Source organism: Pseudochaenichthys georgianus, chromosome 17 (genome assembly GCF_902827115.2).
Source record: "Pseudochaenichthys georgianus chromosome 17, fPseGeo1.2, whole genome shotgun sequence".
Taxonomy (NCBI): Eukaryota; Metazoa; Chordata; class Actinopteri; order Perciformes; family Channichthyidae; genus Pseudochaenichthys; species Pseudochaenichthys georgianus.
Genome location: NC_047519.1, coordinates 5,648,259 through 5,672,284, shown reverse-complemented (window position 1 = coordinate 5,672,284; position 24,026 = coordinate 5,648,259). Strand labels below are relative to the sequence as shown.

Genomic DNA, 24,026 nt, shown 5'->3' with positions numbered 1-24,026 from the left:
TTATATATCGTATTTCTTGGAAAAATAACTGATGAGTAGATTTTGTGTTTTTCGTTGTATTTTGAAGCATCTGAGAGCTGCGTGATGGTAACATAAGTGTTGATCACAGCAGGAGTGTTGACAGCAGAGTCAGGATGCTGTGTGATGGCCTGCAGACCACACACCGCCCTTCATACACACACAACGTGGGCAAAGTGTTGATGTGATGGGTTTAGTGATGTCTGATTCGTGATGTCTGCAATTCTAAAGCCTGTCTGGTGGAATGACTACCTGGTGCACTGCATGCTAAAATACTGACATTGTTGTTGTAGTGTTAAATCACTCACTGTTCCAATAATTACCACATTAGGTATTGCATAATTAACAGCCCCGACAGCAACAGGTATTGTTTTTACCTTGGGAGTCTGCGTGTGTGTGTGTGTGTCTACAGCTTTCTGTGACTCACCGTTGCACCGTCACGTCATAAAACCCCCCCGCAGTTTAGATACAAATTAAGGTCATGTTAAAAGGGGGCAAACGTTTTTCTTCACACAATTTGTGTTGTTCAGATGAAATAAAGGTTGTGTATGACGATGGGTCAAATGTGTCTGGTCTGAGCAAAGGCTCAGTGTGTTATTTTGAAATTATACGATTTAAAATAAAAGCAATAACTGTGGCTTGATATTGAGTAAGAACATGTTTTTATGAACCACACAGCTTCCGGTCTTCCACGACCCGACCGGAGAAAAAGACGTGCTGCAGCCTGCAGGCACGAAACACGTTACCAGTAGAAATACATTGCTTTTAAAATCGTGCTGTGCAACACTAAAAAAAGGAGAAAATCGTGTTGGTGAACACGAAATGCCGTGAGACTGGGTTGACCTACAAGTATTCATTAACATTAATGTGTTGGCTAATTAGTAGTTTTCACCTTCCACTCCACAAATTCCAGCGATTCAAAACCAGGACTTTCCGGTGTTGTCCTTGTAAAAAGATACGTTGTGTCATATAAAATCAAGTGTTTTTCCACTTCCAATATAAAAACTTCGTTGTCCATTGTGCGTGTCGTTGTGGAGACGATGAAGTGATGTGAAGCGGGGTCTGCAAATTAGTTTATTTGGGGGGTGGGCCGGATGCTGTCACCGTTCCACTTCCTGCGCGACATTACCTTACGGCTGTGTCGCGTCGAAAAATAGACTTCAATCCTATTTCGAGTTGAGCCCAGCGGCGAGACGCTTCTGGGACGCTTCTGAGCCGTAACGCGGCGCGTCTGGTGGAATAGCACCCATTGACTAGAGTGGCCGCGATCTGTCAGTCAAAAAGGGAAAGGATAACTTTAGACAAGCTGTTAACATCGTACTTGCATTAAACAAAGCAGCTATTTATTTGACATTTTAAGATAAGATAAGACTTTATTTATCCCGAAGGAAATTGTTGTGCCAGAGTAACAAAATACAATAAACACAATAAACACAGCAGCACAACAGTACATTAAAGTGCAGCAAAAGAGCAATTAACATCTACAGACAACATGAACATAGAAACATAGAAACATAGATGGCCAGACAATCAATGCAATTATTAGCAGTATTTAGTTAGCGGTGCAAAAAATAAAACGTAGTGGCAGTTACGTAATTGCACATTATCATAGCATTATTAATAATACTAATAATAATAATATTGCACATAGTTAGATATAGCAGCGAGTGTATTGTAATGATGGTAATTATATTGATATGTATATTGCACATAGTGTTGGTGTGGAAGTTCTCAGTGCCCTTTTCTTAGGGGCGAAGAGTTATAGAGTTTGATGGCCACTGGGAGGAAAGACCTCCTGTGGCGCTGTGTGGTGGTCTTCGGTGATCTCAGTCTGTGGCTGAAAGTGCTCCGGTAGGAAACCAGTGTGGCATGCAGGGGGTGAGACCCGTTGTCCAGAATGCCGAGGAGTTTCCTCATCATTCTCCCCTCCGACACCGCTGCCAACGACTCCTGATCCACTCCCAGGACAGAGCCTGCTCTCCCGATGAGCTTGTTGAGTCTGTTGGCATCAGCTGTCTTCACCCCGCTGCCCCAACACACCACAGCAAAGCAGATCACACTGGAGACCACCGAGTCATAACACACCTGCAACATAGTGCTGCAGACGTTGAAGGACCTGAGTCTCCTGAGGAAATACAGGCGACTCTGGCCTTTCTTATATATTTATTATATTTTTTCCCTCTTGCACACATATACAGTATTGGAATGATGAGATGAATAATAAAAATGCGAAAGAGTCTTCATTATATGCTCTCTTAGATATCATTTTCCATCTCGCATTTCTCACTCTCATTTCCATCTTTTGGAACATTTTAGTTGAACAGCCAATCAGAGAGGTTTATTTCACCAACAGGTACGCCAGTCTATTCAACATGCTCATACAACCGAAAAACTGCAGACAAAAAACAACTAATACCAACTCTAAATCTAGGGTGACAGACAGTGAAGTGAGAGTGTTTAAAGCTTACCTGTCATAGTGAGGCCAAAAATACAATTTTATTTACACATGTACAGTTAGGTATTTAGGATATCATTTGACTCAATTCCTTTCTCCTGGTCACAAAAATACTCAGTAGCGCACAATGTCGGGTTGAACAGCGGTTGAAAATAGTGATTTTACTGTGTGAATAAATGTGCTGAAATCTACAGTTCCCTGCTGCTTGAATATCGGTTTAATAAAAAATATGTAATTCTTCAGTGGGAACACAATTTTGACACAGTGTAGGTCAGCGTTTCTCAAAGTTTGGGGCGCAGAGATGTGATAGGTGGGTCGCGAATGCACGTGATGAATGGGAGATTATTATTATTTGTAATAACCTGGGTCCTCGCGGGCCTGTAGTGGACTGTTACGGCCCCTACACATGGCGGCGTGCATTGCCGCTTCAACGCTTCTGCCCATTCACTTTGAATGGGGTGACGTCACGCCTCGCCGAACTGCATTGTGGGAGCAAAGCGTGGGTGAAACTGGTAGGTGTTCGCCTGTTTGGGGAGTTTATATCCAGTGTACTTCGTTTGAATGGACAGCTAGCAGGCATCAGTATTTAGCCAGCATGGAATGTTGCGTAAAATAGCACCATAGACATTAATGTCATAAATGTTCATCATATAAAGTGTGACACGTAAAACCTTTTATCCAATTGACAGGAGAGATTCATGTGATTGGTTGTTGTTCGCGTAAACTCCCCAAGCTCAAGACACGCCCACTGCCAAGCGGCAACGCACGCCGCCGTATGTAGGGGCCGTTACAGCCGGAGACTCGCAACGGCGGTGGTCTTTCACAGCGCCACTGCGGCGGATGCGGTACCGGCGCTGTGAAAGTCCACAGCCCACCTATGCCAGAGCCAGTGGCCCACCGAAGGCAGCAACCCACCAACGGCAGCGGCCCACCGGGAAAAGTCCAGAATCTCCCGATGGCCAATCCGTTCAGCCTGCTCACACACATACAACTGAAACCCAAATAATTTAAAGACATATGTAAAAATTAGGGCTGTCAAACGATTAACATTTTTAATCAGATTAATCACAGCTTAAAAATTAATTAATCATGATTAATCACCATTCGAACTATGTCCAAAATATGCCATTTATTTATGTATATTGTTGTGGGAATGGAAAGATAAATGAAAGAAGGCGGTTATCCATTTAACATACAGTATCTATGTTTATTATAACATTTTTCTGCGTGTCAAAATGAAAGACAACACAAGTGACGGTACGCATTTCAGATTAGGCACATAACCTGCATACCAGTTATGTGCACCCCTGTACTACAGCAAAAGTATTCTCAGTCGGGACTTCCTGCAACAACACCACGCCGTTATCAAAGATGTTCTATTGAGAAGACGATCACTACGTGACAAAAGTTTTCAAAACCGTGGCTACTGAAATCAATCTTACTAACTGCTGTCTGTGCAATTTACTCCTCGCGAGTTGGCAGACTTTATTTTGCTTACTTTAACATCATTTTTCATGGTGGGGCTAAGCCATTTCTTACCTACCCCAGCCATACCCTGGCGCTGGCACGTATGGGGCGGGCCATTCTGCACATGCGTTAAATGCGTTAAATATTTTAACGCAATTCATTCAAAAAATGTATTACCGCCGTTAACGCGATTTTTACAGCACTAGTACAAATCTCTCATACACACATGTGAAACGCTCTCACACACACACACACACACACACACACACACACACACACACACACACACACACACACACACACACACACAAATTGGCTTCCCTTGGTGAAAAAAAATGGAGGCATTGACCAATCAGACAAGGCTCACGTCATGCCCCTGCCAACCTGTGATTCGTCAGGGCCATGCCAAGGGAAGCCAGAGGCGGCTGGCTTCCCTTGCCTCACAATCCAATCAAATCGCATCAACTTAGTGTTGCAGTGACGCGTCCTAAAACCAGGAAGTAAGCTGCGCTCGGTTTCCCTCGACAGAAAGCAATGGGATTTATCCATAGGATTTTGGAAAATAGCTCGAAATAAGGTCAGTGGAAAACGAACCTGTTAGATAAATGCACGTTTTGTTCAGCCGGATAATATCCACATGTCTACCCTACTGTTATAATTTTAGAATCATAAATCTAATCGATAGAAGATAGATAGCGTCACTGCACCACTCTCACCGCCGTTAGAAAGTAGCAAGCAACTGAAGCAAGTGCAATTATGGAGGGTGGAGATTTGGAGTATTTAATCAAAAATAATTGTACTAAACTTCCGCTACAGCAGCAACAACAAATACAATCTGATGACAGGCCGATGCCCAAACTGGAGCTGTGTACAGCGAGGAAAAAAGGAGCGAATCGGACATAAAACGTTAAAGGTCTCCTGATTTAGTTTGTGAATGAATGCTTATTAGAGTTTCGGCTGGAGAGTGCGTGCGGACGTGTCGGTTAGATAACAGGCTAACAGTCCTGCATCTGTATGATACAAATGTGTGTAAAATGATACCGGGTGCTGTACTCATCTGGTTACGTTATTACATTGACCACCACACCCCGACCCAAAAGAAAGGACGTATTATTGGCTTCTCCTCATGTTTTCCCCACGCCACGCTACTGCCTGTTTCCGATGTCTGGTCTTTATAAAAGAGAATGATTCATGGCGGTGCCATGTGGATCATAAAAAAGTTGCGGAGAAAGTTCAGTCTTTAAAAACTTGTAGTCAAGTGTATAAAGTCTATGGTTTATTCATAATGAGACTTCACACTCCCAAGGACCAGGGACTGGACTATCTGTGAGAGTGTGTGTATGTGTGTGTGAGTTTTCTGTGGGAGAGACAGGAGAGTGTGTGAGGCAAAACTGGACAGGCGTTGTGGATGCTGTTGGCTGCCTTCAGATGGCTTCTGTATTCTGATGGAAAGGGGTGGCTGGGTTTGTACTTGTCTCTCAAATACACACACACACACACACACACACACACACACACACACACACACACACACACACACACACACACACACACACATACAAAAGCTGCTCGGTGGCTGACATTTTCCTTTTTTCACCTCTAATTGGTCTTCTGGGAGTTGTCAGAGGTCTCAGTGGCTGTCTGCAAGGTGGCAACACACACACACACCCACACACACACACACACACACACACACACACACACACACACACACACACACACACACACACACACACACACACACACACACACACACACATACACACGCACACACACGTATACGTAGCTATGCATCAGGAGGGTAGAAACGGAGGCGACAGAAGGGAGGTGCTGTGATTGTCACCTGAAGGTCATGAGCATTTATCACGGTGTGTGGAGACAAAGGAGATTGGAGAGGAAATATCACGTCGGCCTGAGCTACTGTTCTGAACCGGGGGAGATTGGTGTATGAATCCTTACTGCTTTAATAACAGTCTCACTGCTGTTTGAGCATATCAGCTCATACAGGCCCCCTTGTTATCAGCCTGGCCAGGGAAGTGTTGCTGTGCTGGCTGCAGCCTGTAGAGTGTGGATGTGCCCGGTTGTAAATATGATCGAAGAGTCTCAAGATAACACAATTATTAGTGTGCTATACTTGGACTGAAAGTCACCGTTAATTTGAACTCATCAAGTCTTGTGATATTTAAAAAGGACATATTCTGCTCATTTCCAGGTTCATATTAGTATTGAGTGCCTGTTCTGTGACATATCTCCATGATTTAATGTTCAGAAAGCTCTTTATCTTTCTCATACTGCCTGTGCTGCAGCACCTCTTTTCACCCTCTGTCTGAAACCAGAGCCAAGTCTGCTCTGATTGGTTAGCTGGCCTCTGTTGTGATTGGTCAACCACTTAGAGATGTCATGCCCCTTAAGGCCCTGACACACCTACCCGATGTTGGGAGTCAGAGGCAGCCGGGCAATCGCGGCGCCCTACTCAGGTTAGTGTGTCCCTCACCGTCGTTGCTTTACGCCACATTTTTACACCTCTCGCGGCCGATTGGCCAAAGAAAGTCGGCCCAAGCAATCACTCTGATTGGCTGTTGTTTTGAATGACGAATACACACTACCGCTACCTGCTGGTAAGGATAGTTATTGCCACTTGTCGACTGAAGTCTTTGCGGTGTGTTCGTAGACGGGCGGCGTAGACGGGCGGCGGCGTAGACGGGCGGCGTAGCCGACGTATAGCGGACATAAAAGTCGGGACGCCTTCGGTACGCGTTCCTTGGTCTCAGGTTGGTGTGTAGCGGCCTATTTTTATTCTATCACATACAATGTATTGGAGCGTTTCAGGGAGGTGAACTTTGGGATTTTAGCCTGTGCAGACCATTTACATGCACAAAAACCTTTAGAACACACTACAGGAAAGTGAAAACCCCAAAAAGTGAAAGAGCGCCCCCTGTAATGTTAAGGTTTGAAAGTGGCAGTAACTCCTGGAATGAGTAATATTTTTGTTCCGTGCTGGAGCTAGCTTGGTTTGCAGTTGGTTCAACATTTATAACACTGATTAGTGGAAACATTTTACATAAAATATATTTTTATTTTGTATTCCCCTGCCTCCACTGAGTCCGCTACTGTAACATCTTTCTAATCTTGCTGAAAACTGTTGTTGCTCTGTGCCACATCTCTGACGTATGTGGTTCTGGCTTCTTGGAGCTAGCTGGGCAGATTCTCTGTACCTCAGCACGGTCAACGCGCAAAACTGGTTCAATATCGGACCCAGTTTCAAAAAGGCCCAGGAACGACCTTGTTGGAAATGGGGTTTATCATTAGCATACCTCAATTAGCTGTACCCTCAATGGTCTTGTGACAGTTAATGTACATTCAACATACTCAAAAGACACATTTCTTTAATTTCTAACCTTTAAATTGACCTAATAATCACTTATATCAAACTCTCAAACTTTCCTGCCTCTCTGCATGTGGTAGAACACGTGTCCTACATATTCCTCCGCTAACTTAGCGTGACTAATCACTGTAGAATTAGTCAGCTTTGTTTGCATTCTGTACCGCAACGGCTACACTCGTACAGTTAAGCCTTTTGAACAGATGGTGTACTAGATCAACTGCTGATAGATTTTTGTTAATGTCAAGAGCTCCACTGATATTGTACAGCGACACTCTGTCAACATGTTTAAAAGCTCCTGTGGATAAAAGGGGAATCATAACCGAGAATTTGGAGAGTTTCCAGTTCAGTAACCAGCCGGAGTATCACACATCATTAGCCTGTCGGGGATGAGCAGTGTTGCAGGAGAGCGTCAGATATTCTGCTGTAGCTGCGACCACATGCTGCCTACAGCCTGTCTGCAGTGCTGAATATCATCCTCTTTCACTTTATACAACAGGGTTGGGGGGGGGGGGGTTACTTTTAAAAAGTCCTATACAATTACTTTATCTGAAAAATACGAAATCAGTAACCTAATCTGAGTATCAACATATATTACGTGACCTGATCACTTTACTTGGATTACCTCAATATCAAATGCAAATGAGTACAAGAGAAAAAATTAATATTTTTAAGATGTTTTAGTACAGTTGTACAACAGATCCCTTTACAACAAACACAATATGCCCTTTTTAGTTTTGTTTTGGTAACATTGTAATCCTGCTAGTAATCCACAATATTTAGAGGAATAATCTGATTATGTATTTTCTTCTAACTGTAGGAAATACAGTAATACCTTTTATGTATCCTGGTTATCCCATTACATGTTATCCATTACTGCCAAAGCCTGCACAGTAGAGAGGGTTTATGTTGAGATCAGGCAAGATAAGATAAGATTATTCCTTGTAATAAAAATGATGAAAAAAGCGAGAAAAAGAAAGTGTGCGATTGATCTGTACTACCTTAATGATTTGAAACCCTTGCCTGGAAATACAGTATGAATGAAAACCAGTAGTGGTGAAGTCCTTTACAATCATCAATAGTTTTTATTTCCTTTGACATTTTTGTGATATAATGTACTTCACAAGTCAAGGCTCTCCTTTCAGCAGCCACAGATAAAGGTATGGAGGTTGCACTGAGTAATAGCTCCTCTGATGAAACTGAATTATGAGCAGAGTTATTCTGTGGCTGGCCGGCACATCAGTGCTTGAAGAGCATTTTGGTGACTTCACACACATTCAGATCCGCAGTAACAAGGCGATGGGGGAAATCCATTAAAAACCCGGAAACTTGAAGGCAGCAGCCTCTCTCACTGCAATATAATGGAGCGCTGAACCTTGTTAAAAACCTGAGTGAAGGCGACCAGCCAGAATCAATCAGTCTCCTGTGTGCTCTTCACCTGATTAAATTAAAGCCTTTTCATATAGCAGTGATGTAAAGGGACTAATGCAGCGCAGGCAGAGAGCAGAGAGGAAACATTAGAGGAGAGGCGAGGAGACAGGGAAGGAAGGAAGGAGAGAGGAGTCTCTTGATAAGGCTTCAAAAACATCAATGTCTTTACAATGCATGATATGCATTTTGGGCTTTTTAATCAGTAAACTAATCTGAGAATCAAAATATGAAAGACTTGATTACTTTTGAATCAATATTAAATGAATACTAAAAAAAGACATTTCAATAATACGTTTGTTGCTTAAGTGCATTTTGTAAGACAACTGAACAATGTAACCTTAGAAAAGAAGAAACCAAGATATCAAACATGTGTCCTCTGCTCAGAGATTCTATTTAAAGACAAACCTGCCTTTCATTAAAGAGGACATATTCTGCAAATGTTCAGGTATATATTAGTATGTTGTGCCTTGTTCCATGCCCAGTGGCGAGCTGTATGGCAAGCCATTTGAGTATTTATTCAATTTCCTTGATATCAGACGGCAGCGGCCTACACTAGTTGGCTCTTTGATTTCACTTGTTGGATATATGGTCAAACTAGTTTGGCACTCTGCTTTACTAGTTAAATAAAACATTTCACTAGTCACTCTTTTTCAGCAACTACTGGCACTTTTGTCCGACTAGTTACCACGTATGCCTTACGAGTGACGCCAGGAGCAGCACTAGTAACGCCAAAGTCCCAACGTGTAAGCTTTTTGATGAACTAGTGGCCCTCTGACCGTACTAGTGACCCTAAAAGTCTTACAAGTTAACTAGTGCGCTGCAAAATCTCTGACATGTTAACTAGTCACACAAAATAAGCACAACTAGTGGCAAACATTTGTCTGCACTAGTTAACTAGTCACACCCATAATAACTTACTAGTTAACTAGTAAAGGCAACAAGTTTGCTACTTAACTAGTTGACGCCTCTTTTGACCTTACTAGTTAACTAGTGGGGCTCAACATGTCTACACGTTAACTAGTGAACCCTTTGCCTTTTACTAGTTAACTAGTGAGAGAAGTTTAAATTCCACTAGTGAACTAGTGAGGCCTAAAATGTTCACTAGTAGCACTAGTCGGTCCCAAATGTGCACTAGTCGCACTAGTTGCACAGAATGCTAATGAGGAGGAGGGGAAAGAATGCATCGAGGTCTCCTATTGGCCCTAAGCTATAGAGCGCCACCCAGCCTAAATAGTTTATTTAACAGCTTAAATACACTGTTTTAAAATATGACCATATTTACAAACATATAAAACAAAAGTATTTGTGTTATTATTATCATATGACTGTATATCAAATGAGGTAAGAACATTGAAGACTTTCTTAAAATTAGAAAGTTGCCTTAGGACTGCAGACAGGAATATAGATCCTCTTTAAAACATTGTATTAAGCTGCCATTTGAAAGGAGCTTGGATTAGAATTGCATTGTGATAACAGAGTGACATTAGTGATGGATTGAAAGAGGAAGTAACCCTCTACCGATCCCGCTGCCGTCTGATATAAAGGAAATTGAATAAATACTGAAATGGCTTGCCATACATCACTAGTAAGGCATACGTGGTAACTAGTCGGACAAAAGTGCCACTAGTTGCTGAAAAAGAGTGACTAGTGCAATGTTTTATTTAACTAGTAAAGCAGAGTGCCAAACTAGTTTGACCATATATCTAACAAGTGAAATCAAAGAGCCAACTAGTGTAGGCAGCTGCCGTCTGATATCAAGGATATGGAATAAATACTCAAATGGCTTGGCATACAAGCCTGACTGCTGCATATCAGGGCTGCACGGTGTTGGATTATCCCTCAGATGAAGCTCTGAAGGTCAGTGCACAGAGAGCACAGTCCGTTGATTAGACTTTAATCAGGCGCCTCATGATCTGGTCTGTTCCCGCCCGACGAGCAGCCTCAAAGAAGCACGTCCTCTTCTCTGTGTTCCCTCCCCGAGTCCTTCTGAATCCTGAACACGTGACATTGATCTGGTGTGAACAAAGTATTGCTCAGCTGTGTCAACTGAATGCAAGTGGGGTACTTTTGTATGGAAGGGGCTCAGATGGAAGGGAACATTATTTAGCGTGTTGCAGCGAGACAGACAGAGCTGTGTGTGTGAAGATAAAAGCAAATTTCCTTTCACTCGCATAATTACTGTGTAAGCGTTCCTTCCACATCCTTCACTTTTAATGTGTATGGATTTATTGATCCGGTGCAGTTTTTAAGTGCACAAAGGCAGTTTTAAGGACGTGTTTTTGTTCCTCTACTAAGTCAGTGGTCAATCGGATTGTTTGTCTCCCTGAAATGAGGCATTCAGAGGGGAGAATATTAGCACACACTTAAACCACTGGTGCAGGCCATTCTGTAACCCGTACACCTACACAACTGCACAACAGCTGAGTTATGTCCTGTGAGGCAGAGGGAGGGAACCTCATTAATGAAGTTTAAAATCTTCTGCACAGTTTAACTTTTTAAGGATTAGGTCAGTAAAAAAAAATCTGGATTTGACTGCTGAACCCTGATGATTAAACATTAGAAACTGGACTTAACCCAAAATGAAACGTAGGCCTTATTGTTGGATTTTGGAATATTTTGTGAAAGTACCTACCAACGTTCAAAAGTGTTGTTTATCAATCCCCACCTCATTTGCAAGATTCAGGAAATCATTTCTGCCAATAACTCACTGGCTCTGTCTGACAGCCCTCCCAGCTCTATAGTGTCTGTAGTTGATCACTTTCAATACTCCCTGAACACTTTGCACTCTGCACTGTTCTTACATATGTTACTCACACTACCTCACTGGATCTAAAACAACAGCTTTTTACACAATTTGTAATGCATATAGTAACATATGTCTATATGTTATGGACCAGATTGGTCTATTGTAGAGTATTCAAATGTATTCTGGATATTGTGTTTTCTTTAGATACCCTATTGGTACCTACCTACCTACCTACCTACCTACCTACCTACCTACCTACCTACCTACCTACCTACCTACCTACCTACCTACCTACCTACCTACCTACCTACCTACCTACCTACCTACCTACCTACCTACCTACCTACCTACCTACCGACCGACCGACCGACCGACCGACCGACGACCGACCGACCGACCGACCGACCGACCGACCGACCGACCGACCGACCGACGACCGAACCTACCGACGACCGACGACCGACCGACCGACCGACCGACCGAACTGAAAGACGACCGACCGACCGAGACCGAACAGACCGACAGACCGACCGACCGACCGACCGAACGACCGACCGACCGACCGACCGACCGACCGAACGACCGACCGACGACCGACCGACCGACCGACCGACCGACCGACCGACCGAACGACCGACCGACCGACCGACCGACCGACGACCGACCGACCGACCGACCGACCGACCGACCGACCGACCGACCGAACGACCGACCGACTCGACCGACCGATCCGATCCGACCGCCTACCGACCACTCGACCGACAGACCTACCGACCGACCGACGATCCGACAGACCGACCGAAGACCTGACCTACGACCGACCTACCTACCGACCGACCGACCGACCGACCGACCTACCGACCTACCTACCTACCTACCTACCTACCTACCTACCTACCTACCTACCTACCTACCTACCTACCTACCTACCTACCTACCTACCTACCTACCTACCTACCTACCTACCTACCTACCTACCTACCTACCTACCTACCTACCTACCTACCTACCTACCTTCCTACACACCTACCAATTGATTTGACTTTTTTCATTATTAAACCAAAAATAAAGCCTATCGATGCTCCACTCCGTTCACCAGTTGTCTCTAAGTCTGAGTGTGTTTTCTGCAGAGCAGGTAGTGCAGGCTGCTGTTATCAGAGCGAGAAAACCGCTGCTGCCGCTGCTGGAAACCAGGTTGATGAGAGCAGATTTTACATTGAGGACTGCAGTGCAGAGTTGGTGATAATTCACAGAGGGTCCAAGCAAACCCTTTCACATTACACATTGTCATCTGATCCTTTTTCAATATGGAAAGGATAAATAAGTACAGCTTTGTAAAGGTTTAGTTCCCGAGACAGAAAATAGAGATTGTGCAGAAAGGAGGTATTCATACTGTCTTTATCATTACATGTAATAGTACATTCAGTCATGAATAATTCATGTATTTTGTAAACACACATCTTGATAAAAGGCCTTTTAAAGCCGGAGTTGATAGTGAAGATTACACTTACCTTTCATAATTCTTCAGTTTCTTGTCTCTGGTGTCACTGCTGCTCTGTCTCTCTGTGGCCCTTTCAATGCATTCTGCCTTTGTTGTGTTAATGTGAAATGATAGTGTGACTCTTCTGCTTTTGTCAAACATCTCTCCCCGCGTGTCACTAATGACTGCACAGCGGGTCGGTGGGGGTGCGTTTGTGTGTTGTGCTCTTTAAGCCAGGCAACTAATAATCCTATGTACCTCAGTACACATGGGAATATAACCATGTTATGTAAAAATAAAGGTCATGTGAGTGTGTAAACCGGATGTGTAATAGGATGGTTCCTCCAAGATACTGATTTACCGTTGCTGTGTGGTACCTGGTATCAAATCAACATCACAAAACAATTATCATTTGGGTCTTTAAATGTGAAGCATTAGCAGGAAATGTTTCATGGACAGTAACAAGAAGTTAAATGAGCAGCCATTAGGGATGGGTATCGAGAACCGGTACTAACTCAGTACCTGATTGGACGGTATTGGTATGAATGCCATACACACGCAGCTCAGCTGATGTCTCCTCCGGGCTGCTGCTGATAACAGACAGTTGGGATCGCGGCAGAATTCTCTCTGCAGACCCATTCTCACAGCGTTTATCAACCTTTTTCTTCTCAATATCAAGCCACACTTATTGTTTTTACTTCGGCTGTGACTTTGTGTGTGCTCAGGGTGAGTTTGGCTGTGTTTCGCTGTGTATCGCTAAACAAGGAAATCACACCTCCATGGAGCTCAGCGCGATTCACAACGTGAAACAATCGGACGTTGTGAATCACCCCGAGCACACACAAAGTCTCAGCCGAAGTAAAAACAATAAGTGTGGCTTGATATTGAGAAGAAAAAGGTTGCTAAACGCTGTGAGAATGGGTCTGCAGAGAGAATTTCGCCGCGATCGCAACTGTCTGTTATCAGCAGCAGTCCGGAAGAGACATCAGCTGAGCTGCCTGCACTGAGTGTGTGAGGAAGTCTGTGGATTGGTCAATCGGAGCACACTGGGCTCACAGGGAGGGGGGCAAGAGCTCCAACGAGCCGTTTAGTGGAGAGAGTGAATACACGTAGTTTACAGAGATCCTGTATGCGAAACAATGTGAGTTTGGAAAATTGCACAGAATTTTTCTATTGTAATATCCCTCAACAATGGTATTATGATCAGTAGAAAGGACCATGACATGTGGCCTTTAACATTTTTTTAAGAAATATTATTTTATTTGTTTTGGGTGGAATGAATACCTATAGTGATGATTCAATGTAATACAATGGTTTTTATAGTCTGGTACCTGAAAAAGGTCAAATGGCACTGATGGAACCAAATGTGCCCAAATGTGCCCAAAGCTTATTCCGCCTGGACTTTATTTTCATAAACCTCTCTAAAAAGATCAAATGTCACTTGTTTTGCCTCAATCTTGAAACGGGGTACTTATTATATGTTCTACTTTGGATTCCTAAAGCTTTTAGGCTACTAACCCATCATTCACGGTTGGTCTTCACTATAAGTAATGGGTTTTCTTTAGGCGGAGACAGGAATTTACATTTTCTTGCTATGTTCCATCTGAATTTACTCTGACACAGAAAGATCTATATTGATTCTGACACTTCTACATCCAACTCACATATGTAACCTTGCTTTGATAACAACAATTATTAATATCAATCTTTTAGAAGTGAAGTTATAGTCATTTGTTCTGGGAATGTCATTTTCGAGCCTGAAACCTGAAAAACAGGCTCGGGGTTTAACAGGTTAAAGCCTACCCCTGTGTCCCTCTTGCCAGTCCTCGCGGGAATAGCGACGGCCGGCCTCCGACAGGAGGCTGCCACCCTCGCCCTGGCCAGGAAGGCACAAAAGTATGACTGGCACATCCTGCACAACACCACAATAACACCAGCACCTCCAAGCAGACTCAAGTCCCGCCACCCCTACAACAAAGCAGCTCAAGAGATGTTCCAACCCAGTCTCATAAAAAAACGTGTAATAACTACGTTGGTCCACAACGTAGGACATAGTATTTCTACAAAAAGGCCTCTGAAATTGTAAGATGTCTACGTTTTTTTATCTATCAAAGGTACAAGCTAGACTTTTATTTAGCATCTCAAAACACATGTAAACAGCTTCATGCCCGGGAAGCGAAGACCGGCGGAGACAGGAAGTCCGGCTCACTAAAATGTCCGTGCAGAACAATACCCTAACCCATAGATCCGTGGGTGAATAATGTCAATCACCACAATAGATACGTTATTTTCCCCTGTGCAATTCTCCATGTAGTCAACAATAACACATAATTATCCTTGTGTTTATTTATTTGTTTGATTAATAAACACAAGTTGGAGTCCGTCAGGACCGTGGGTCGGAGCAGCTCATTTGCTTTAGACAATTTTACACCCTGAAGTAAGTATTCTCTCCACTTCGCATTACAAACCCCGTGATAGTCCTCAAGCTCTGTGATTGGAGAGTGTGCAGAGTGTCGAACAGCACTTGAAATGGGATGGAACCACGGCAGACTGTCCAAAACTGGATTTGAACGGGTCCACCGCGTCCCTCCCTCCCTCCCCCACCCCGTCCCCAGAACTACACGTGCTGGCTATTCTGTTTCGCAACATGTTCTCTATCTATGGCACGTCTCTGCTGGGAGTTGTAGTTTTAAAAGACGTTTTCGTATTTCCCATAATAAGAAGTTGCCAGTAATAAACTGTGTACATCCCTGGAGGTTTAGGGGATAGGAAACACTCAAATTTAAAACATATAATTAATAAATGGGTGAAAATGGCTTGTGCCCATAATGGGCAGCATTAATATATACCCACACGACAGCTAAGGTCAGCAGAGCTTTATTTAACAGCTGGTCTTATGTCTGTGACCCCTGTTGTTAATTGATGAGCCTGAAACATGCACTTGTCAAGGTTCAGAGGCACATTGTGCAAATATGGCAGTTGCCATCGATCATCTTAAGATAAGATATACTTTATTGATCCCAAGTTGGAACATTTGCGTTACATCAGCATGTGTACAGTTGTAAATATGCAGTGGTGTTTATCTGTAAATCATTTAGTATAATCACACAAATTCTGTGTTTTATATTGAACAATTCTGTGTTCTTTATTTATTGATTGTTCAATACCTGACAAGGCCGGAGATGAAATATCTACATAGATCTTATAAGAGTATAATACATTATGTATAATATCAGTTAAAATAAGTGCTTCAACATAGTTAACATTGCTGGAGGTATGCACAAATATTGATAGATGTCTTGTAATGCACTATTGAGGAACCTGCGACCCAAGTTTGTCATTCAATGCAGAACTGCACCATAGTTGTGTAGGCCTATATGATATGTCAATAAACCTTAGAAAATCATGAAATCTTGAACGGGATGTGCAAAATAGTCATTATATACAGTCTTTAATTAACTATTAGTAGAGAATAATGAGTAATGAATATACTTTATAGGGATCCAATTAATATCTAATAATAAAAATAATGAAATTCAATAACATGCTTTAACCACTAGGTGTCCCTTTATATCAGCTGTGCACCTTTATGGTGTAAATACAGCCTATCTACCAATTGGATGAAATATAAAAGTCAGCCGAATTAGTGTTGATACTGCAAGGAGACGTATTGTGTGAAAAGAAATGTAAGATGTTGTTTAATTGTTGATATATTTATGATCCATGTCACGTTTCCAGTGTTGGCGGCAGTTCCTCATGTTTGTCTAGAAGTCTTCTCATCAGGGCTATATAAATACCGAACTACGGCAGATATGTAATATTTAATGCAGCCGAACCGTGTATTACAATGCCGTTATGTGATGACTTTCAAAGAGAAAAGCAAACACACTCGGAATAAAGTGTTTCCGGTCTGTTTCCGGTATTTGTTAATGATGATGTGCTGTGAGATGTGAGACTGGAATTGCACAGGGGAAAATAACGTTTCTGCACCATTTTAGATGCGGATGTTGTTAAACTAATACGTTTGCGCTGTGGACCAACACTATACTTTGACGGGGAAGGGGGTAGCAATAAAGATAACACCATTAAACAGTTACACAACATAACAGAAATAATATCGATAGCAGCGTCCCTAGCAACCACCTTGGTAACAATGAAAACGTTGTATAGACACCATTTCCTGAAGTAATCTTCGTAATAACTAGCAAACTAAAGATCATGTACATCCACTGCACACATAATCTGAAAAAACAACTCATATTTCTCGCATCAAATGACATCAAAACGCATTTTAATGGCCAAACTAACTTTAAATAGGCATTTTACACCGAGAATAAAACGAAGTTCGGCCATGGTTTTTTTTACTGCAGGGAGAAATTTGAAGATCACGTGACATAGACGCCAGCCATTGGAATGAATGGTGAAAAAAGACGTAGGGATCTTACAATTTCAGAGGTGTTTTTGTAGAAATACTACGTCCTACGTTGTGGACCAACGTAGTTATTACACGTTTTTTTGTGAGACTGGGTTGGATGTTCAACTCCACCTCTGAGGACATCTCCAGAGATGCATGGTTGGCAGCAGCTTGGAAGCAGGAGTGGGAGTCAGCCGGGCCCTCCCGAATCCACCGTTACATCTGGGACCCAGGAGACGGCGCCATTGGAGGAGACAACCTACCGCGGCGGCAGTGGACCACTATGAACCGCCTACGAACTGGGGTCGGTCGCTTTAAAACATTGATGAAGACGTGGGGCTTGGCGGACAGTGCGGCATGCGAGTGCGGTGACCCTGAGCAGACCGCTGTCCATATAATCACCATCTGCCCCTTATATAGACCACACTCGGAAGCCAGCCTCTTCGACTTAGGACCAGAGATGCGGGCAATGGCTACACGACACCGAGTTGGACCTCTAACGTTACACGAAAGAAGAATGATGCATAACCACTTAACGGGAAGAAACTCAGCTAACAGATGATATTAACAATTGTACCAACACGGAACAGAAGTCCAACACCAAGAGTCTAAAATCAACACTTAGCAAAACGGGCTAACGGGGCTAACGGCTACTTTAGCACATCACTGGCAAAAGCGATATTTTCTACGTCATTTTATCTGCACACACAACATATCACATGAAAGCTGAGATTCCACAGATTCCATTGGTATAAGTCTCATCACTGTACGTCCAACATTCACTGAACTAGCAGCCAGGAAAGAGCAAGAAAACAACTTCACTTTACGTAGCCATGATGATAATTATGTCTTACCTTTGCTGTTTTGTGATCAAAGGTTGTGTTCAAGGGCATAAACACGGTTAATCCAATGTCTCTGTGTAATTTTAAAATGATTACTGATAATCCATCATTACAATTATAAATAATAAACGCAATAAACGGACTATAATGGTTAGCCGACCGGAGCTTCCGGTTTAGGTGTTGCGCACGCAGCGTCTCGTTTTAACTGAACTGCCCCTAATTACCGCCCCCTTTCCAGAGACACACTGTACACACTCATACCTGCTTGGTATGACATTGAAAAAGTTACATTAAATACAAATATATTACAATAAAAAGACTGTTGTTTAATCTTCACATCTTGCAATCATGTCTATAATTTTGAGCACCAAATTATTGAAAAGTATCGATAAGAGTATCGAAAAATACCGGTATGGATAAGCAGTATCGGTATCGATAAAATCATAACGAAGAAGAAGAAGAAGAAGAGCATGAAATGTTTTTTTGAATTAGGGCAGATAAATATTCAGTTTGTTAATGACACCCATGCTACATGTAAGGGATAATGTGGAGCAACCTGCAAAAAAAACAATTAAAAAAAAGAAGATTTTATTGATGTAAAAGTGATCGTTATGCTTCCGCTAAGAAAATAAAATAGTCCATTCCACTGCGTACCAATGTCTGGAACAGTGGCAACAGTAACGTAGTAATTAAAATGACAGCAGCACTGATGGAGGTTTTCTGTAGCACTCCAAGTCTGTTCACATTTTTTTTCCATTAACCAGTCTTTAATTAAACACTGCAGAGCCCATTCTGTGTTCCTGTTATTGTTTACTTCCTGTCTGTCTAATTCTGCTGTTCCCTTTAGTGTTTACTTCCTGTCTGTCTTTTTCTGCTGTTCCCTTTAGTGTTTACTTCCTGTTTGTCTTATTCTGCTGTTCCCTTTATTGTGTACATCCTGGCCCCGTCTCAGGTCGATTAAATGGAATCCTTGCGTCTCTCACTTGCGTCGTTTCCCTGCGTCTAGACCCTCCCACTAGGGAAACATGGAGGGACGCAAGGAAACCACAAGAAGCAGGGAAATTAGTTTTAAGAGCAATGGGAGTCCACGTCCATTTGTGATGATGCTGTTCGTCTGACAGCAGCTCTGTCCCCGTTGTTTTCACAAACACCCCTGCCACACATTTACTGACACAAGCATTTGTATCATCTGTTGTAGACCCCAATAAATAAAATAAAATAGAACTAATTCTCAAAAAAGATAAACGCCATTCTTAAAATGTATAAACGAACACTAGTTTGATTAATATTGATTAGAGTGCACAATAGAAATAAAATAATTGAGAGAAGAAAAAGAGATATGTTATCTATCAAAACCCAGTTAGATTAACATTCATTGGACTGCACACTTTGTGTGGATATGTAGCACATTAACATTTTAAATAGCACTTAATTACTGACTGAATGGAAATGACAATAAATGAAAATGTAAAACAAAAAAAGCGATCATGAAAATGTTTCCAAAAGATGAATAAAATGATTTTTGACCACTTTGTTGTTCAGATATATCACATATTTGTAACTAAATGAAACATGAATTGAAACAAAACACGGTATAAACTGAGGAGTGACTCCCGTGAGTTTCATGTATTTTCTTCACTCCGCTGGGAAACTGCTCTCATGTCAAGAAGCAACAGATCAGTGCATGCACTGCATCGTCCAATCAGTGAGCGGTACACAGTAAGGGGGCTGGGCGAGTATCTGAGGATTTCATCGGAGGATGGACTGGTGGTTCCTTGATTATCGCTCCTCCATTAAAGCTCCTCGATCCTCCGGCAGAAATAAGAGCCATGGGACGGTACTCAAGATGGCGCAGACAAATCAACTTCCGGTGAGACAGAGGAGCGAGGAAATGAAAATAGTCGACCTGAGACGGGGCCAAAGTCTTTCTACTTCTGCTGTTCCCTTTATTGTTAACTTCCTGTCTGTCTTCTTCTGCTGTTCCCTTCAGTGTTTACTTCCTTTCTGTCTTCTGTTGTTGATTTCTCGAACTTCTAGCGCTCAGTCTCACTCTCTTGCACTGTTTTTATTTTCTTTACTGGGACAAATTAGCCATCATTAATCCAAAGTGTTGTGTTCTCCACAAATATACATATTAATATTAAAAAAGTATTCCACGGAAACAAACTAATGTTTGTTGTCCACAGCTGACGTTGTTAATTGATTCAAAGAAGATGTGTAATTAAGCAATCATACACGAGAGGCCGTTCTTGAACGTCATTATTGGTACGACAGTACTGCGGTCCTGCCGCAGCGCAAGCGCCTCGGTCCTGCCGCAGTACTGTCGCAGTACTGTCTCAGTACTGTCGTACCAATAATGACGTTCAAGAACGGCCTCAAGTGTATGATTGCGATTCTATTACACAAACTATCATTGTAATCAACAATATCGTAAAAATAATTTCATAATGTGGGCTAATTTGCTCCCAAACCTACGCTTTCTGCTTGAGTTAATCTCCTTCAGAAAGTAGTTCCTAGAAAGTAGTTCCCATGGTAACGATAGCCGATCAATCGAACACTCCTGCTACCCCGCTTACAGTTATTGATATAATTATAGTAAATAATATATTATTAACCAATTTATTGAAAACAATTCTTGAATTAGGCTATTTAAATATCTGAGTAATCACTGTGTGGGATTAGCGGAACAAATCAAATCAGGCTGTCCATGGTGCTGACACATTTTGGGTTCAGAATGAAGGTGGATGTTCATGCTGCCATTAAAAGTGCAATTCTTGAAACAGCTCTCCGTGAACTCCATGCCAGACTTTTTTGCAGGTGGTGCCGTGGTGTTCACGGGTAGGACTACGTTATAGGAAGAGCTTTCCTCCAGTGGCCGTTTCATGGCGTGTCCCGGACCGGCAAAAAGTGCGTTGCTCCACATCTTTCTGTTGTCTAGAGATGGAGCCCAGTAGCTGCGAAGCGATGACTCGTTTCTATGTCCGCTAACGGACATGATTTCTCTGGCCGATTTCCAACGAGAGACAATGTATACGAGAGACAGTGTATATGACAATGAGAGACAGTGTAACGGCTGTGTGTCGCTAAACGTCGCTATGGAAACCACACGATGTAGGCTCATGGAAGTAGTTTCGGTAGGCTAGTGGCGTGTGTAGGCCACTGGATACTTTGTGATTAGGCACGTTCTATTTGATCGTTGTTAGATCGTGGAATCAAACACGCCTATTGACCAATCAGAGAGCTTGCTCAAACCTATGTGTTATAGAATAAGCATTTTTAGCACAGTAATTGTATACACAAATGCAGAAGATGTGTGACCTGTATCCAGTAGCTGTAACTGTTTTTGTTTTGCGTGAGTCATATTTCGGCAGAATGTGAATTACCTACTTATCACAAAACCACCTGTTGTTTGCGGATTCCTCCAAGGCTGCATTTCATGTTTATTCTCAAATCAAAGGCTTGATGCTCCGTTTACATGAGCAATGTTTCTGGTGTTCTATCTGTTTACCACTTCTTGATTTAGATACATTTCCAAATCCATAAGACAAGTAGTTCAGGTGTAAAGCAATCCAAAAACAGGCAATCTTATTAAAAGGTTTAGCACAGCCATGTACTCATGTCTGTTTCTTATTTTACAGCTTCTACACACGCCAGGACGGACTGGAGGACTATGACTGAAGGAGCCATCTCCCAATTCACAGTGATACAGCTGGGAAGATAACACATTTGTGACCTGTCACATCCGACACATCCTCCAGAGCAATGAGGACTATCTCGCTGGCCGTTGTATGGCTCTGTCTCGACCTGTCCCTGGATGCTGTGTGTCTGCATGGACGGAGGACAGAGACAGCATATGGAGAGGGGACTGAAGCCAGCATCAGAGGAGAGAAGCTGCTCAAGAGAGCGAGACGAGGCTGGATGTGGAACCAGTTTTTCCTGCAGGAGGAGTACACAGGCAGCGACTACCAGTACATCGGCAAAGTAAGAGCTTTTTTGAATATTACTAACAAGGACTGAATGTTATCATTGTCTCACATGGCATCAAATACAATTGCCCTTATTAGTGAGAAAGACACTCATCAGGGATGTTTGTTCTTTCTTCCTGATTTGCAAGTTTTAAAAATATTAATTTATGCCGGTTAATCACTCTTCATCCATTTTCTCATGAGTTCTGTGACTGCGAGGATAATGAGTTACTGCTGATTATCACAGCTACACAGTGTGATCAAATATCATCTACCCTATTAACATAGTCCTCATATGCAGATGTACTCATGAAAAACACATAGTTATCTTTCTTTTACAAATGGAAAGTTAAACTCACGATAAAAGCGATAAAAGAAAGCCTAACGCCGTTTGACCTTATCAGGAGCCTCTCTAATAATCGCTGTGTTTGCATAATCTGAAAAAGGCTTACGGCACTTCCAAAGCAAATTGTAAACTATTAAAACACACTTTTTGAGATGGTCTCAATCTGTAGTTTCACGTCTTCAATGGTGACATTTGATGTTCATTTAGTAAATGATGTTCCCATTTAAAATAAACAATAAAACAGGAGTTGGATACTTTGTGACTAACAGGTCATTACTAGGTCATGGTTTCAAAACCATAGACATGCCTACTTGAGCAATCTGGGTTAAGGTATCTTGCACAAGGACACTTCGCCATGTTGACTTCAGGGGATCAAACCACTGACCCTTTGATAGATCATCATATTAAGCCACTGAGCAATAGCCGCCCTTTTCTCCTTAGCACATCATTTTACAAATGAACCTAAACATGACCAAGTATTATTGCCAGAATATGAGCGTGTGGTGAGTTCTCTTAGTATTTTTCTGGTCTGCTAGCTAAAATAATACTAGACCTCTGGAATGTGCAAAATGACAAATCAGAATCAAGTATTCAACTAAGCTGTGTAATAAAGTCCAATTACAGCATGACTTCCTATTGTTTGTAAGCCTTGGTCTCTGAATCTTACCTCCATTGCTTCAGGGTTTTTCAATACAAGTTAGAAACAGCCAAGAGCAGAAACACTTTCTATATGGTATATGGCCAGTCTCATAAAAAAAGTGTAATAACTACGTTGGTCCACAACGTAGGACGTAGTATTTCTACAAAAACGCCTCTGAAATTGTAAGATCCCTACGTTTTTTTCACCATTCATTCCAATGGCTGGCGTCTATGTCACGTGATCTTCACATTTATCCCTGCAGAAAAACAAAACATGGCCGACCTTCGTTTTATTCTCGGTGGAAAATGCCTATTTTAAGGTTAGTTTGGCCATTAAAATGCGTTTTGATGTCATTTGATGCGAGAAATATGAGTTGTTATTTCAGATTATGTGTGCAGTGGATGTACATGATCTTTAGTTTGCTAGTTATTACGAAGATTACTTCAAGAAATTGTGTCTATACAACGTTTTCATTGTTACCAAGGTGGTTGCTAGGGACGCTGCTATCAATATTATTTATGTTATGTTGTGTAACTGTTTAATGGCGTTATCTTTATAGCTACCCCCTTCCCGTCAATGTATAGTGTTGGTCCACAGCGCAAACGTATTAGTTTAACAAAATCGGCATCTAAAATGGTGGCATAGTGTGGTGCCGAGAGATGGGAGTCGGAGGCGGGGTATCAAAGGTACAAACTAGACTTTTATTTTGCATCTCAAAACACATGTAACAGCTTCAAGCCCGGGAAGCGAAGACCGGCGGAGACAGGAAGTCCGGCTCACTAAAATGTCCGTGCAGAACAATACCATAACCCATAGATCCGTGGGTGAATAATGTCAATC

The 24,026-nt window shown here is 42.3% G+C and overlaps 1 protein-coding gene across 1 annotated transcript in view; it reads left to right on the top strand.

Annotated features, from left to right (window-relative positions):
* LOC117462703 (cadherin-6-like) overlaps positions 1–24,026 on the top strand; it is a 107,773-nt gene that overhangs the window by 19,058 nt on the left and 64,689 nt on the right. The window contains exon 2 of the mRNA XM_034104982.2: positions 21,874–22,216. Within this exon, the coding sequence (XP_033960873.1) occupies positions 21,998–22,216 (219 nt within the window). The 5' untranslated portion in view covers positions 21,874–21,997. The remainder of the gene's footprint in view (positions 1–21,873; positions 22,217–24,026) is intronic.